Below are 13,172 nucleotides of genomic sequence, written 5' to 3' on the forward strand. Positions count from 1 at the left end.
AGGCAGAGTGACAGAGGGAGAGAGAACGAGGCAGGGGTGCGGATGGAAGGAAAGATCTTCTGTTTTCCATCCGCTGATTTACTCCCCAGATGGCTGCAATAGCCAAGGCAGGGCCAGGCCAAAGCCAGGAGCCTAGAACTCCATTCAGGTCTCACACTTGGGTGGCAGGGGCCCAGTCACTTGGATCATCATTTGTCACTTTCACAGGCATATTAGCAGGAAGCTTGACCAGAAGCAGAGCAGCCAGGACTCAAACCAGCCATTCCAACATGGGATGCTGCTGTTGCAAGGGGTGGCTTAACTGCTGTGCCACAGCCCTGGTCCCTAGCTGTTCATATACAATACACCAATTAGTAAAGATATTTATGAATTTCCCTGTTGTAATTTAAGCACAATAAACAGCATATAGCAGAGAGACAAAAAGGATAGATATGTCTAATCATTATTTATGTACTTTATATTGCTAATTTGTCAAATACTGATAGAGTCGAGGAGATCCCATTTCCAAATTATTTAATCACAAGATGGGGGAATTTGTCTATAGCCTTTTCTTGTCTGTGGAATCAGAAGCCTGTGTTGAAGTCAATAGAGAAATTTTCCATTTCCATCCTATTTTCTCCAGTTCCTTCCTGCCCCTCTTTCCTCAGTATAAACCCAGTACTGTCATTGGTGTAGGAAATTAGACTAAGAGTAGACACTGAATATCACTTTTCAGTAATAAGTGATAAACTCAGAACAATAGATAATATTTAAATATTAAACTGTCCTTGGATTACACTTAATTTTTATTTTTCTAAAGATTTATTTTTGAAAGGCAGTTACAGAAAGAGAGGGACACAAAGAAGGAAGAAGAGAGAGAGAGAGAATGAGAGAGAGAGATCTTCTGCCCAATGGTTCAGTGCTCAAATGGACGCAATGGCCAGGGATGGGTCAAGCTGAAGCCAGGAGCCAGGAGGTTCATCCAAGTGTCCTACGTGGGTGGCAGGAATCCAAGTACTCGGGCCACCTTTTGTTGCTTTCCTATGTGCATTAGCAGGGAACCGGGTTGGAAGTGGAGCAGCCAGGACTCTAACCAGTGCCTATTTGGGATGCTGGCATTGCAGCTGGTGGCTTAACCTGCCATGCCACAATGCCAGCCCCAGAGTACATTCTTAACCTTGTATATGAACTCAACAAATCCATCTCTTATTCATGACTCTTCTACTCTTCTCCCCTACTCTTTGAAAGTCTTTCAGCGAGAAGAGTCCATATTCTGCTGTCTTGCATGGTTATGTTTTTTCTTAGAGCTCATGTGGAGTCATTCTAAGCTTTCACTTCATCTCTTTCCCTCCCTTTCCCCTTCTATCTTCCTTTCTTTGGATATTTGAGGGTCCAATTCAATTTGACATTATGTGTAAAAACCTGAATTCACTGTTTTTGCTGGAGACTATGAAAATTGTGTGCATGTCATAGGTGGTACTTGGTTATAAATATTGCTTTACTGAGTCATACCATGTAAATGACAATGCATTCTCCTTTCCCCACTTTATGGCCATTGCCATGAATCCCTCACTCTGTGATACTAATCTCTTTATTTTCAAGAAAAAATAATGTATATGTGTATGTACACAATGTCTACGTTTGAAGTGAATGTGGCAAAATGTTAAAAATTATAAAAATTTGAAAAGTATTAAAAGTTGACAACTAAAGTAAGTTATTATGAAAATTATGAATGGATAAGAAGAAGAAAGAAAAATCATAGACTCAGACGTGAAATGACAACGTTTAATGGGGTAACAAAGAGATAAAATATGACAAGAAGTCATTGCAGATGCATATTTGTTCAGAATGGGAGTTGGTTCATGGTTCTCTTCCATGTTTGACACAGAAGAATGAGTTTAGTTTTCCACCTGGGATTTAAAACATAGTTAAGCAACAAATAAATGTGAAAATATGTTTTTGGGTGGATAAATTATTATAAAACATCTATACACATACACAAATTCATACATATACTATGCACATGCATGTGTCCAAATATACTTGCATATACATTTAATGATTTTTCAACTTATAAAACAAAGATGGCAGATTGGTAAATTAGTACATCTATAGCTTTGAATTTTTTAAAGCTATTTTAAAGGAAATAGAAAATTTTTAACTAACAAAATATTCACATCCTATGGGCAGTTAAATAGAACTCATGAAGTACTAAATACTTCTCTGCTTCATCCACTACTCCATATTCTTTAAGATTCCATTTTCTTAGCAGATAGGTTTTCAAGGTCTATGGTATGCGTAATTTTCTCACCTTTTCTTGTCATTTGTTTCATCTCACTGGGAAGCTGAAATACTATTTATGTTGTAAAAATCAAGGGCATATTCATCTGGAAAAAAAGGAACATGCAGCCTTATTAAATCTTCAACTTTCTATAACCAGACTATGCCAGATAATAAAAGATATTAGGTTGATCTAGTCTTTATTTATTTATTTATTTATTGACAAGCAGAGTTAGACAGTGAGAGAGAGAGACAGAGAGAAAAATCTTCCTTCCGTTGGTTCACCCCCCAAATGGCTGCTACGGCTGGAGCGCTATCCGAAGCCAGGAGCCAGTCGCTTCCTCTTGGTCTCCCATGTGGGTTCAGGGCCCAACCACTTTAGCCATCCTCCACTGCCTTCCGGGCTGCAGCAGAGAGCTGGCCTGGAAGAGGGGCAACCGGGACAGAATCCAGCGCCCCAACCAGGACTAGAACCCAGGGTGCCAGCACCGCAGGCAGAGGATTAGCCTAGTGAGCCGCAGCGCCGGCCAGGTTGATCTAATCTTTTTAATACTTTTGCAAGATAAGCAATCACTCTTTTGGTTTATAAATCCAGGAATATCTTATTATTAAAGTTTAAGCCCCTTGATGAAATACATTCAATGAGCAGATAAGAGAGACAGAATTCAAACATTATCTGACATTCAACAAGAAACTCACAGCACCAACTATTCAGTGAAATCTTTGATGGTCTCTACAACATCTTGGTAATTGTTTGGGAATATAATCTGCCAATATTTTCCCCTAACATTTCATAATATTGCCCACTTCCCTTCTTAAATCAAAAACTGTAGAGGAAGTATAAAGTTGTAAGCCTTGGCATTAATAATGACAACTAAAAAAGATTTGAAAAAAGATTTGAAAACGTAGCATGGTTTGTATTGCAAGTCCAAGGGGAGCCCTTTTACATCATATCAAAAAGATTCTATGTTGAAAAACTCTGGTGACTGGAAAATGGCCCAGTCAGAAGACATATCCAGGAGTAAAACTCTATTTTACTAAGTAAAACCATTTGTTCTTCACTCTTGGAAGACACAGGATGGTTCTGGAAAACTGAGTGACTCAGGGAATATTAGAAAGAGATACCATGTTCAACAGCCATAAGACATTGTTGTTGCTCATCTACCTTTTTTTTTTCAGTTTTCAATAAATCTCCCTTTATTTGATGACACCATTACAAAAACAGATTATCTAGCGACACAAAAGTATTTTCTTTAGTTGAAATCAGAGGCAATTATTCTCCAAAATGTTTGGTAAAATAGTGTACAATATCAGTGTTAAATTTTACATTGTCTTTACCACTTGGATCTTCTAAATAATTCTACTGATCAAAATAATATAAAAGCTTACATTCATTTTATCTTCAGGATTGTAAAGTTCTAATTAATCAAATCATTTTCATTATAAAACAACTCTGAAGATGTCTACAGAATTGTTTTTTAAAAATTTTTGTTTCTCTTTTTTTAAAGATTGATTTATTAATTTGAAAGATTTACACAAAGAAGCAGAGAGAGAGAGAGGTTTTCCATCCGATGGTTCACTCCCCAGATGGCCACAATGGCCGGAGCTGTGCTGATCCGAAGCCAGGAGCCAGGAGCTTCTTCCGGGTCTCCCACGTGGGTACAGGAACCCAAGGAATTGGGCCATCCTCTACTACTTTCCCAGGCCATAGCAGAAAGCTGGACAGGAAGTGGAGCAGCCAGTCTTGAACTGGAGCCCATATGGGATGCCGGCGCTTCAGGCCAGGGCTTTAACGCACTGCGCCACGGCGCTGGCCCGTCTCTCTCTTTAATCAGTAGTCTAACAAGGATTAGAAAAGATAAAACTCTATTCAGTATTTCTGACAAAGCAGAAAGGATCAATAATGCTTGACAAAACATAATACAAGGGGCTGGCGCTGTGGCACAGTGGCTTAATGCCCTGGCCTGAAGCGCCGGCATCCCATATGGGCATGGGTTTGAGACCCGGCTGTTCCACTTCCGATCCAGCTCTCTGCTATGACCTGGAAAGCAGTAGAAGATGGCCCAAGTACCTGGGCCCTTGCATCCACATGGAAGACCCAGAAGAAGCTCCTGGCTCCTGGCTTCAGGTTGGCACAGCTCTGGCCATTGCAGCCAATTGAGGAGTGAACCAGAGGATGGAAGGTCTCTCTCTCTCTCTCTCTCTCTCTCTCTCTCTCTGTCCCCTCTCTCTGTGTAACTCTGACTTTCAAATAAATAAATAAATCTTTAAAAAAGAAACATAATACAATGTCTTCTGTTACCCTTGAATGAACAGTACCCGAGTTAACCTCATTCCATCACACCTGCTCATGCTATTTCTCGTTTGTGAGCTATAGATTTCCTGCCTGAAGCGACTGCTGCAGTTGTGTCACAATCTGATGTAGACCTACAACTGTCCTTGTCTCAGGAGAGTCCATTTCTGGGGGAAACATCGCTGTTCTCAATGACAGTAGTGTCTTCAGCAACTTTTATAAACTTAACTGTTTATGACCAGATAAGAGCCAGTGACCACGGAGCTTTATACAAATCACCAGATACTTTCTGCTTTTCACTTTGTTCAGTTCTAAGTTTTGTGAGTGTTTATTTAACTGTGTCTTCAGCTCTTTGATTTCTGTAACATATGTAGATTGTCCAATTTCTAACTTTTCCAATTCCATTTCCAAATGCTCTAATCTCATCTCAGATTTTCAGCATCTTTATTTTCTCCTCTTAATTGCTGTGGCTCTTGTTCTGGAGATGTGCATGATGACTGTAAGTGTTCAATCATCTGGTCACCTTAACTTTCCATTTATTTTCTTCTTGCTCCACACGTCTCAGTAGCATCTGGAAAATTCCTTCTGTTTCTGCTAGCACAGACATATACTTTTCACACCCTGGCTGTAGCAGTGTGTGCATTTCATCAGCTTCTTTCAGCCTGTGCTCCAAAGCTTCAACCACCTTTGAACCTGAAGTTCCAGCTACAAATTCTTTGCCTTATTTTCAAATCCACACAACTCAAACTGGAAGAGATTCGCCTACCTTTTTCATCATAGTTGTACACCACGACTGGGGCTTCCTGAATGTTGGACACAAGGTTGCTTTGCTCAACAGAAAAAGTGAAACTGTTTGCTGTATCAAAATCCTATAAAGACAAAAATTATTAATATATAATAACATGCCTGAAAAAAGAAAATCACTGAAAAAATTACCTCTAGAACTGCATGACTCCAAATGAAATAGATCTAGGATGTCATTATCTCACATGACAGCAAAATGATGAGTTGGTTAATGTTAAAACAAATAGATTTAAAGTTTCATTGCTTAGATTGAGGTGTTAGGAATTTAGTTGAAAGTATCAGAGGGATGTAGCCATTAATGTGAGTGGTGTATATATGTGTGTGTGTGTGTGTGTGTATATATATATATATATATATATAAATAGAGAGAGAGAGAGAGAGAGAGAGAAATGCATATATAGAAAGGGTGGCTATAAAATGCATGCTTCTGTGTGGTGTTTCCTCAAAAACATAAAAATAGAGTGATCATGTAATACAGCAATCTTATTTCTGAGTATGTATCCAAAGGCAATAATATCCTTATCTAGGAGAGATATCTACGCTCCCATTTTCATTGGAGCGTTACTCACAGTAGCCAAGATATGGAAATAAGCTAAGTGTCTATTGACAGATGAATGGATAAAGAATTATGGCATGTATTTAGAATGGAAAACTATTCAGATTTTAAAAAGAAAGAAATCCTTCTATTTGAAACATGGAGGAACCTCGAGGACATTATGGTACATTAAAGTAACCAAACAAATAGGACTATACTGCATGATCTCACTTACAAGTGGAATCTAAAATAAGTTGAATTCATAGATAGTAGAATGTAGTTATCAGGGGAGGGGAAAGATGAGAAAACTTAGTCAAGGAGTAAGAATTTTAGTTAGGAAGGATGAATAGATTCTGCATTTTTTAAAGATTTATTTTATTTATTTGAAAGTCAGAGTTAGAGAGCAGAGAGAGAGAGAGAGGAAGAGAGATCATCCATCTGCTGGTTCACCCTCCCAAATGGCCCCAATGGCTGAAGCTGTGCCAGGGGAAAGCCAGGAGCCAGGAGCTTCTTCCACATCTCCCACGCAGGTGCAGAGTCCCAAGGACTTGGGCCATCTTCCACTGCTTTCCCAGGCACATTAGCAGAGAGCTGGCGCAGAAGTGGAGCACCTGGAACTTAAACTGATGCCTTTATGGGATACCAGCATTACAGAGGGTGGTCTAACCTGTTGCACCACAACACCAGCCCCTGTTCTGCATGTTTAATATACAGTATGAGATATACATTTCATAATACTCTATACTTGAAGCTTGCTAAGAAATATTTTGTTTCCACTACAAAAAAAAAAAGGAGCTGTGAAGAGATGGATATGTTATTTAGCTTGATTCTAACAATCAGTTCACTATGTATATGTGTATCACAACATCATACTAGACACCTTAAATACACATAATTTCAATCTTGAAAACTTTAAAAATTATGCCAGGCTTTGCTGGAGTTCCACTCAAACTACGAACGAAGTATACAACTACCCTCTATGGCCAACTTCTGTTGGATGCTGTGATGAATGAAAATGGGAGCTGGCATTTCTAAATCTGTTCACTATAGAGTTGAGCTACAAGGTGTCCATGACATAACTTTAATGCCCATGGGGATGGTATATAGCACTGATCATCTTTAACGTGCTTTAGAAATTCTATCATATAAAAAAATAAGAGCACTCAATTACCCGCAGAATTATGAAAGAAAATTGTGAAAAAAAAATTGTTCTTGCACTTACATTTTCCAAGTAGAAGAGAACATGATCATTCTTGACTTCAGTGTTCATCACCTGGCCATGGTTTTCAAGCTTTGAACACATGGTTGGAGAGGATGGGGAACAGATAATAGAACCAATGAGAACACTGCTCAATAATTGAAGGCTCACGCTTTTTAATTGCCAGGTTCTGTTTAACGGGATGTTCCATTATGCCATGTTTTCATAAGCACAAGCAGGACCCAGATAAAGAAATAGAGTATGAATGCTGGGAACTGATGACTGTAAATTGCTACAAATTAAGAACATCATCTCTCCAGTGTCACAGCAAAAATATAAATGTGAGCTCTAAATAAGTTCATTTAAATGAAAAATTCCGTGGCTTTGTTTTGGGTACCAATTGCTTATTCTATCTATATACTCCATCACTTTCTTTTTGCTAAATGATTGAGCTCTGATTATTTACCTCCTCAATGGATGACATGACTGGAGTAAATCCTGACAGCATTTTTACATCAACAAGGACCACGTTGGAGTTATTGTGAATTCCATTATATCTGAAATTTTTAAAAAATCAATTTAGAAAGATCACTTATCGCATAGTGGACATGCAGGTAGACAGATGCTAACTGGCTAAATGTTTGAAGGCAGGTAAAGGCTAAAGAAAAACAACCTCAGACACCTGAGAATGGGTACAACTGAAGTGATGGGGAGGGAGTGAAGTGATACAAAGTAAATAAATTGGAGCAAATAATTGGCCTGAAACTCTCCTCACCTCCTGCTCTCAAACTTTTCTGAATTCTCAAAGTCAGAAATTATAACCAAACCTTAAGATTTATGTTACATATACTTATGTTAGCCTTAGAGTGCACAACATTTGGAGATCTTTGTTGATGAGGCAATATATTGTCAGACTTATGGAGAAGATGGGTCCCTCAGAGCTCTTTCCAGGTTATATTCTTGTCTCTGGATGGGACTGTTGGGATATAAAACTGAGATATCCACAATGTGTCCAGTTCTTAGCTCTGGTGTGCAAGAGATTTTCACTTAGGATCCTAGGAACAACTCCCGAAACTCATTTTAGTTGATGTTTCTCTACATATTAACTAAGGCTAAAATCCATTGGCATCTATAAATAATGTTTTAATTTGAAAGTATTATTGTATTTTTCTATTATAAATTTCACCCTTTACAGTTATGAAATGAACAGCTGTAGTTCTTCTACTGTAAGGTCGTTAGTACTTGTCTTGAGGAAGAAATCTGATATATTCACTGCTCAAAATTGGTGACACTTCCATGCAAAAACACTAACGCACTGCTGAAGGATCAGTCTGTAAAACCACAGTTACACAGACTGCGACTTATACTCGCATAATCCTAGTTCTGATTTAGCAAAAGATGTACTAAGTTATGATGTCAACACAAAGAGCTGAAAGTGACACTGTTGTCAAAATATCACAATCAACATGTGAACCCATAGTAATTCCCATCATTCATAGTTTATTTCACAACTATTTAAAATAATTTTATATTTCCCTTCTCTACCCTGTGAGTTGACACTTACTTGAGGGTCACTGTAAGATCAAATTTAGTCTGGAAAATATCTGAAGAATTATTCTTTACGACTTCCAAGGAAAGGAAAAATCCAGATGCCTTCTTAGGTAGAAGCATGTTATACCTAAGGGTGGCCTAGAAAGGACAGCAAATCATAAGAAAATCCAACGTGTAGTAAAAACTGAGGAACCTATTAGTTCTCTACTTCCATTACTAACGCATTCTACATGTTTATCATAAGGAAATAAAGCTAAATAGTTTAGTTTTCAGGAGACTCAGAATCTTCAAGAACATAACTTAATGAACATAGAAAACTAACAGCAATATTCCTCAAGAAGCTTCTGTTAGCTGGCTATACTGAAGAGAGAAAACAAGTGAGAGGAAAAGTAGAGATAATCATAGAAACACACAGAATGGCAAATAACACTTTATATACAACTAGACAGAGAGCCTGGTCTTTTTACCGACAAATATTCCTCTCCCTCTAGGTAGATCACTATTACCTGGATAAATACGCAACCATGTCCTTCCACGTCCACTGTGTATCGCCCATGTGCTCTTGGTAGTTGTGAATGTTGTACTAGTAAGCGGTTCTCACTGTTGACCTGGAAAATCTCACTGGATTCACTGCTGCTGAAGGTGACAGTGTTTTGATGATTAGAGAATGTTAACTTCATGTAGCGGGTTATGGCAAGAAGGCAGACCACAGTGTCCTGCACAGAACGGTACAATCAATGATCCAGGCTCTGTTATGATGCCATATTGGTCATCATTTGACCTTGAACATTAAATGTATTCATAGAAATTTTCCTAAAACAGGTCAACAAAACACAGAGAGTCAATCTCTTGAAGAATAGAAAAATATATTTGCTTGTACAAGTTGTTGTCAATTTTTTCAAGAAATCTTAATTTGATTTTAATTTTCTGAATGGATTTGAAAATATGATCTCTTCTACTGAAAATACTATAATTTTTTTGTTAAAAATTAAGGTGTTGGGGCCAGCGCTGTGGCACAGAGGGTTAAAGCCACAGCCTACAGTGCCAGCATCCCATATGGGCATCAGTTTGAGTCCTGGCTGCTCCACTTCCAACCCAGCCCTCTGCTATGGCCTGAAAAAGCAGTAGAAGATGGCCCAAGTCCTTGGACCCCTGCACCCACATGGAAGACCCAGAAGAAGCTCCTGGCTCCTAACTTCAGATTGGCTCAGCTCCGACCATTGTGGCCATCTGGGGAGTGAAACAATGGATGGAAGACCTCTCTCTCTGTCTCACCCTCTCTCTGTAACTTTGTCTTTCAAATAAATAAAATAAATCTTAAAAAAAAAAGTTAAGGTGTTATGTAAGTTGGTGACCTCATAGTGCCTCTTATAGCTGTTCATCTTTAGAGAAAGCAAGACAGAATCTGGAAAAGATCTCTGGAGATTCACTGACATATGATTTTACTCAGAAATTAAGACATAAATAGCAGGGAAATTAACACTTTCCTTGAGAAAATGAAACTACATTTCCTTACGTTTTCAATTTCTTTCCTATTTCAGAAAGACATACATCATTGCCTTTATGGTTATTCATTTCTCCTTTATATGTTCCTTTCATTTGTTTTTCTCAGTGTGTAGACCACAGAACTAGAGGGAAGTCTTTACTCTTGCTTGATATATCATTTGACCAAAGTTTTATCAGCTACCTAATATTTCCTTTTAAAAATATTTATTTATTTATTTATTTATTTATTTGAAAGTCAGAGTTACATACAGAGGGAGAGACAGAAAAATCTACCATTCACTGATGGAAGATCATCCACTGAGTCACTCCCCATTTGGCCATGATGGCCAGGGCTGGGCCAGGCCAAAGCTAGGAGCCTTATCTGTGTCTCCCCCATCGGTGGCAGCAGCCCAAACACATGAGCCATCTTCTGCTGCTTTTCCCAGGCCAGATGGGAAGTAGAGCAGCTGGGACACAAACCAGTGCATCACAGCCAGCAGCTCAACCTGTTATGCCACAATACCAGTCCCCAGCTATCTAACATTTCATCTGGTGCTAATGATAAAAATTTATCGGCCAGCGCCGCGGCTCACTAGGCTAATCCTCCACCTAGTGGCGCCGGCACACCAGGTTCTAGTCCCAGTCGGGGCTCCGGATTCTGTCCCGGTTGCCCCTCTTCCAGGCCAGCTCTCTGCTGTGGCCAGGAGTGCAGTGGAGGATGGCCCAAGTGCTTGGGCCCTGCACCCGCATGGGAGACCAGGAGAAGCACCTGGCTCCTGCCTTCAGATCAGCGCGGTGCGCCGGCCGCAGCGCAACGGCCGCGGCGGCCATTGGAGGGTGAACCAATGGCCAAGGAAGACGTTTCTCTCTGCCTCTCTCTCTCTCTCACTGTCCACTCTGCCTGTAAAAAAAAAATTATCATACATTTATGTTTATATTTACTGTGTAAGTGGAAATATAAATTGGGCATAAATTTCTTCATTCATACATATATCAAGGCTTCATAGTAGAATGCCTAACACAATAACTGTGGAATAAATAGCTGTTTGTTTTATTTAAGAGATAGAGAGATGGAGAAAAAAAGAGAGATCAAGAGACAGACAGACATCAGTCACCTGGGTGGAAGAGAAGCCTCCGTGGGAGTTCATCTGTTGGGCAAGCCACTGCACAATCTTATTAGCATAGGTGAGGTCACGGATCTTCCTGGAAATGACAGCCAACAGCACATAGCAAGTTTTCCAAGTCTCAGATGAAACAGCATGAGGTGTAGAGGATGGGGATTCTTCTGTCATATATTTCTTTTCTCTTCCCCAGTGTATCACACTATCTGAGAGAAAGGAAACATTTTCAAGTAGTCTCTATAAAAAGTCCTTATCAAGTTAACATAAGAAGGATACAGATTCCATTCAAGGCTGCTGTGATGGGTTGAATTAAGTCCCATATTGAAGCCCTATGCCTTGTGCCTCAGCATGTGACTGTCTGCAGCGATGATTAAGTCAAATGAGCCCGCTAGGGTGGAGCCAAATCCAATCTGACTGGTGTCCTTATAAGAGGAGGAAACTTGGACACACACAAAGGGACACTAAGGATTCAAACTCACAAAAGAAAAACCATGTGAAGACAGAAGGAGAAGGCCATATGCATCCAAAGAAGCCACACTTGCTAACATCCAGCCTCCAGAGCTGTGAGAAAGTAAATCTTTGTTGTTCAAGTCACTAGCAAACTAGCACAGTCTCAGGAATGACTTCCTAATGGCAAAAGTGGTATGCAAGTGAGTTTCACAAGCAGGTGTTTTTGTCTGTGATGTGGTCTCCATGACTGCTTTCCTTTACTCCACTTACTTGAGATGACACTGGCAGAAAGGAGAAAAAGGGGAATCTAAACTGCGTGAGCATAAAAGATAAAGGCCACATACGCACGCGAGGGGACAGAGAACGTGTCCCTGTATGATTTCTTACTAAGTCTCAGCAGTTTGTTTTCAAGATAATCTGTATTAGCAAAAATGAATAATAATTATGCTTACTTATTTTTGTAGCAGACTGATCCAGGGTATTCAATAAGGATTCCACTTGCTCCTCTTTTCCAGCTAATGCAAAAGTGTAAGCTAAGATTGCATGATTGTAGCCATCAGTGACACCACCTTCCAGTGCCTCCTCTAGACAAAAAATCCCATTTCGTAAAGCAGGAAACTAGTCAGGAAAAGGAATATATTTTAAAATGATACCTGAGTGTGTTGTTAGTTTTTGAATAAGCTAATCATTATGTATAATGTGTATGATATCCTTGAAGTATATTTTACATAAAAATCTATTCATATTATGCATACTTATATGTACTATACTTTTAAAATGTCATTAAAATTAAATTTAATGCCATCATTAGTAGGTAGGAAATAAAATTTAACTAGTAAGAAAATAAGTTTTATAAATGATCAGTAATATTTTTGTCATAATACTAATTCCACGTGATATAGTATGTGAATTTATTTTTAGACCTGACACTTTAATGACTAAATAAAGGTTTATTTATCTGAAGATGATTTTCAATATAAGCAAATAACTCTGAAAACTCCTAGCATCTTAGTTTAGGAATAGGTTTTTAAGAAACTATGGAATGGGAAGTAACCAAGATGAACCATACTTGAATTGAAAATATTGGTGCCAGCATCGTGGTGTGGCAAGTAAAAGCCACTGCCTGCAATGCCAGCGTCCCGTATGGGCTCTGGATCAAGACCCAGATGGCTGCACTTCCAATCCAGGTCCCTATTAATGTGCCTGGGAAAGCGGTGGAAGATGGCCCAAGTGCTTAGGCACCTACACCCATGTGGGAGACTTGAAAGAAGCTCCTGGCTCCTGGCTTCAATCTGGCCCAGCCCTTGCTGTTGCAGCCATTTGGGAAGTGAACCAACAGATGGAAGATATTTCTCTCTCTCTCTCTCTCTCTCTCTCTCTCTTTCCCTTTGAAATACATAAGAGAAAGAAAGAAAATATTTACTCACTGAATGCTTAGGTTATGACTTAGAGCTGGGGTTCTTAATGTAAAATTCA

The 13,172-nt window shown here is 39.2% G+C and overlaps 1 protein-coding gene across 1 annotated transcript in view; it reads right to left on the reverse strand.

Moving 5' to 3' along the window:
* Positions 1 to 1,758: 1,758 nt before the first annotated feature.
* The window catches only part of LOC100348825 (ovostatin homolog 2), a 53,771-nt gene continuing 42,357 nt past the window's right edge, over positions 1,759 to 13,172 (reverse strand). The window contains exons 28-36 of the mRNA XM_002712772.5: positions 12,149 to 12,314; positions 11,241 to 11,452; positions 9,147 to 9,356; positions 8,654 to 8,778; positions 7,556 to 7,646; positions 7,114 to 7,182; positions 5,319 to 5,421; positions 2,291 to 2,366; positions 1,759 to 1,889 (exon numbers count right to left, since the gene is read on the reverse strand). Coding sequence (XP_002712818.2) covers positions 2,314 to 2,366; positions 5,319 to 5,421; positions 7,114 to 7,182; positions 7,556 to 7,646; positions 8,654 to 8,778; positions 9,147 to 9,356; positions 11,241 to 11,452; positions 12,149 to 12,314 — 1,029 coding nt within the window. The 3' untranslated portion in view covers positions 1,759 to 1,889; positions 2,291 to 2,313. The remainder of the gene's footprint in view (positions 1,890 to 2,290; positions 2,367 to 5,318; positions 5,422 to 7,113; positions 7,183 to 7,555; positions 7,647 to 8,653; positions 8,779 to 9,146; positions 9,357 to 11,240; positions 11,453 to 12,148; positions 12,315 to 13,172) is intronic.

Source organism: Oryctolagus cuniculus, chromosome 9, assembly GCF_964237555.1.
Source record: "Oryctolagus cuniculus chromosome 9, mOryCun1.1, whole genome shotgun sequence".
NCBI lineage: Eukaryota > Metazoa > Chordata > Mammalia > Lagomorpha > Leporidae > Oryctolagus > Oryctolagus cuniculus.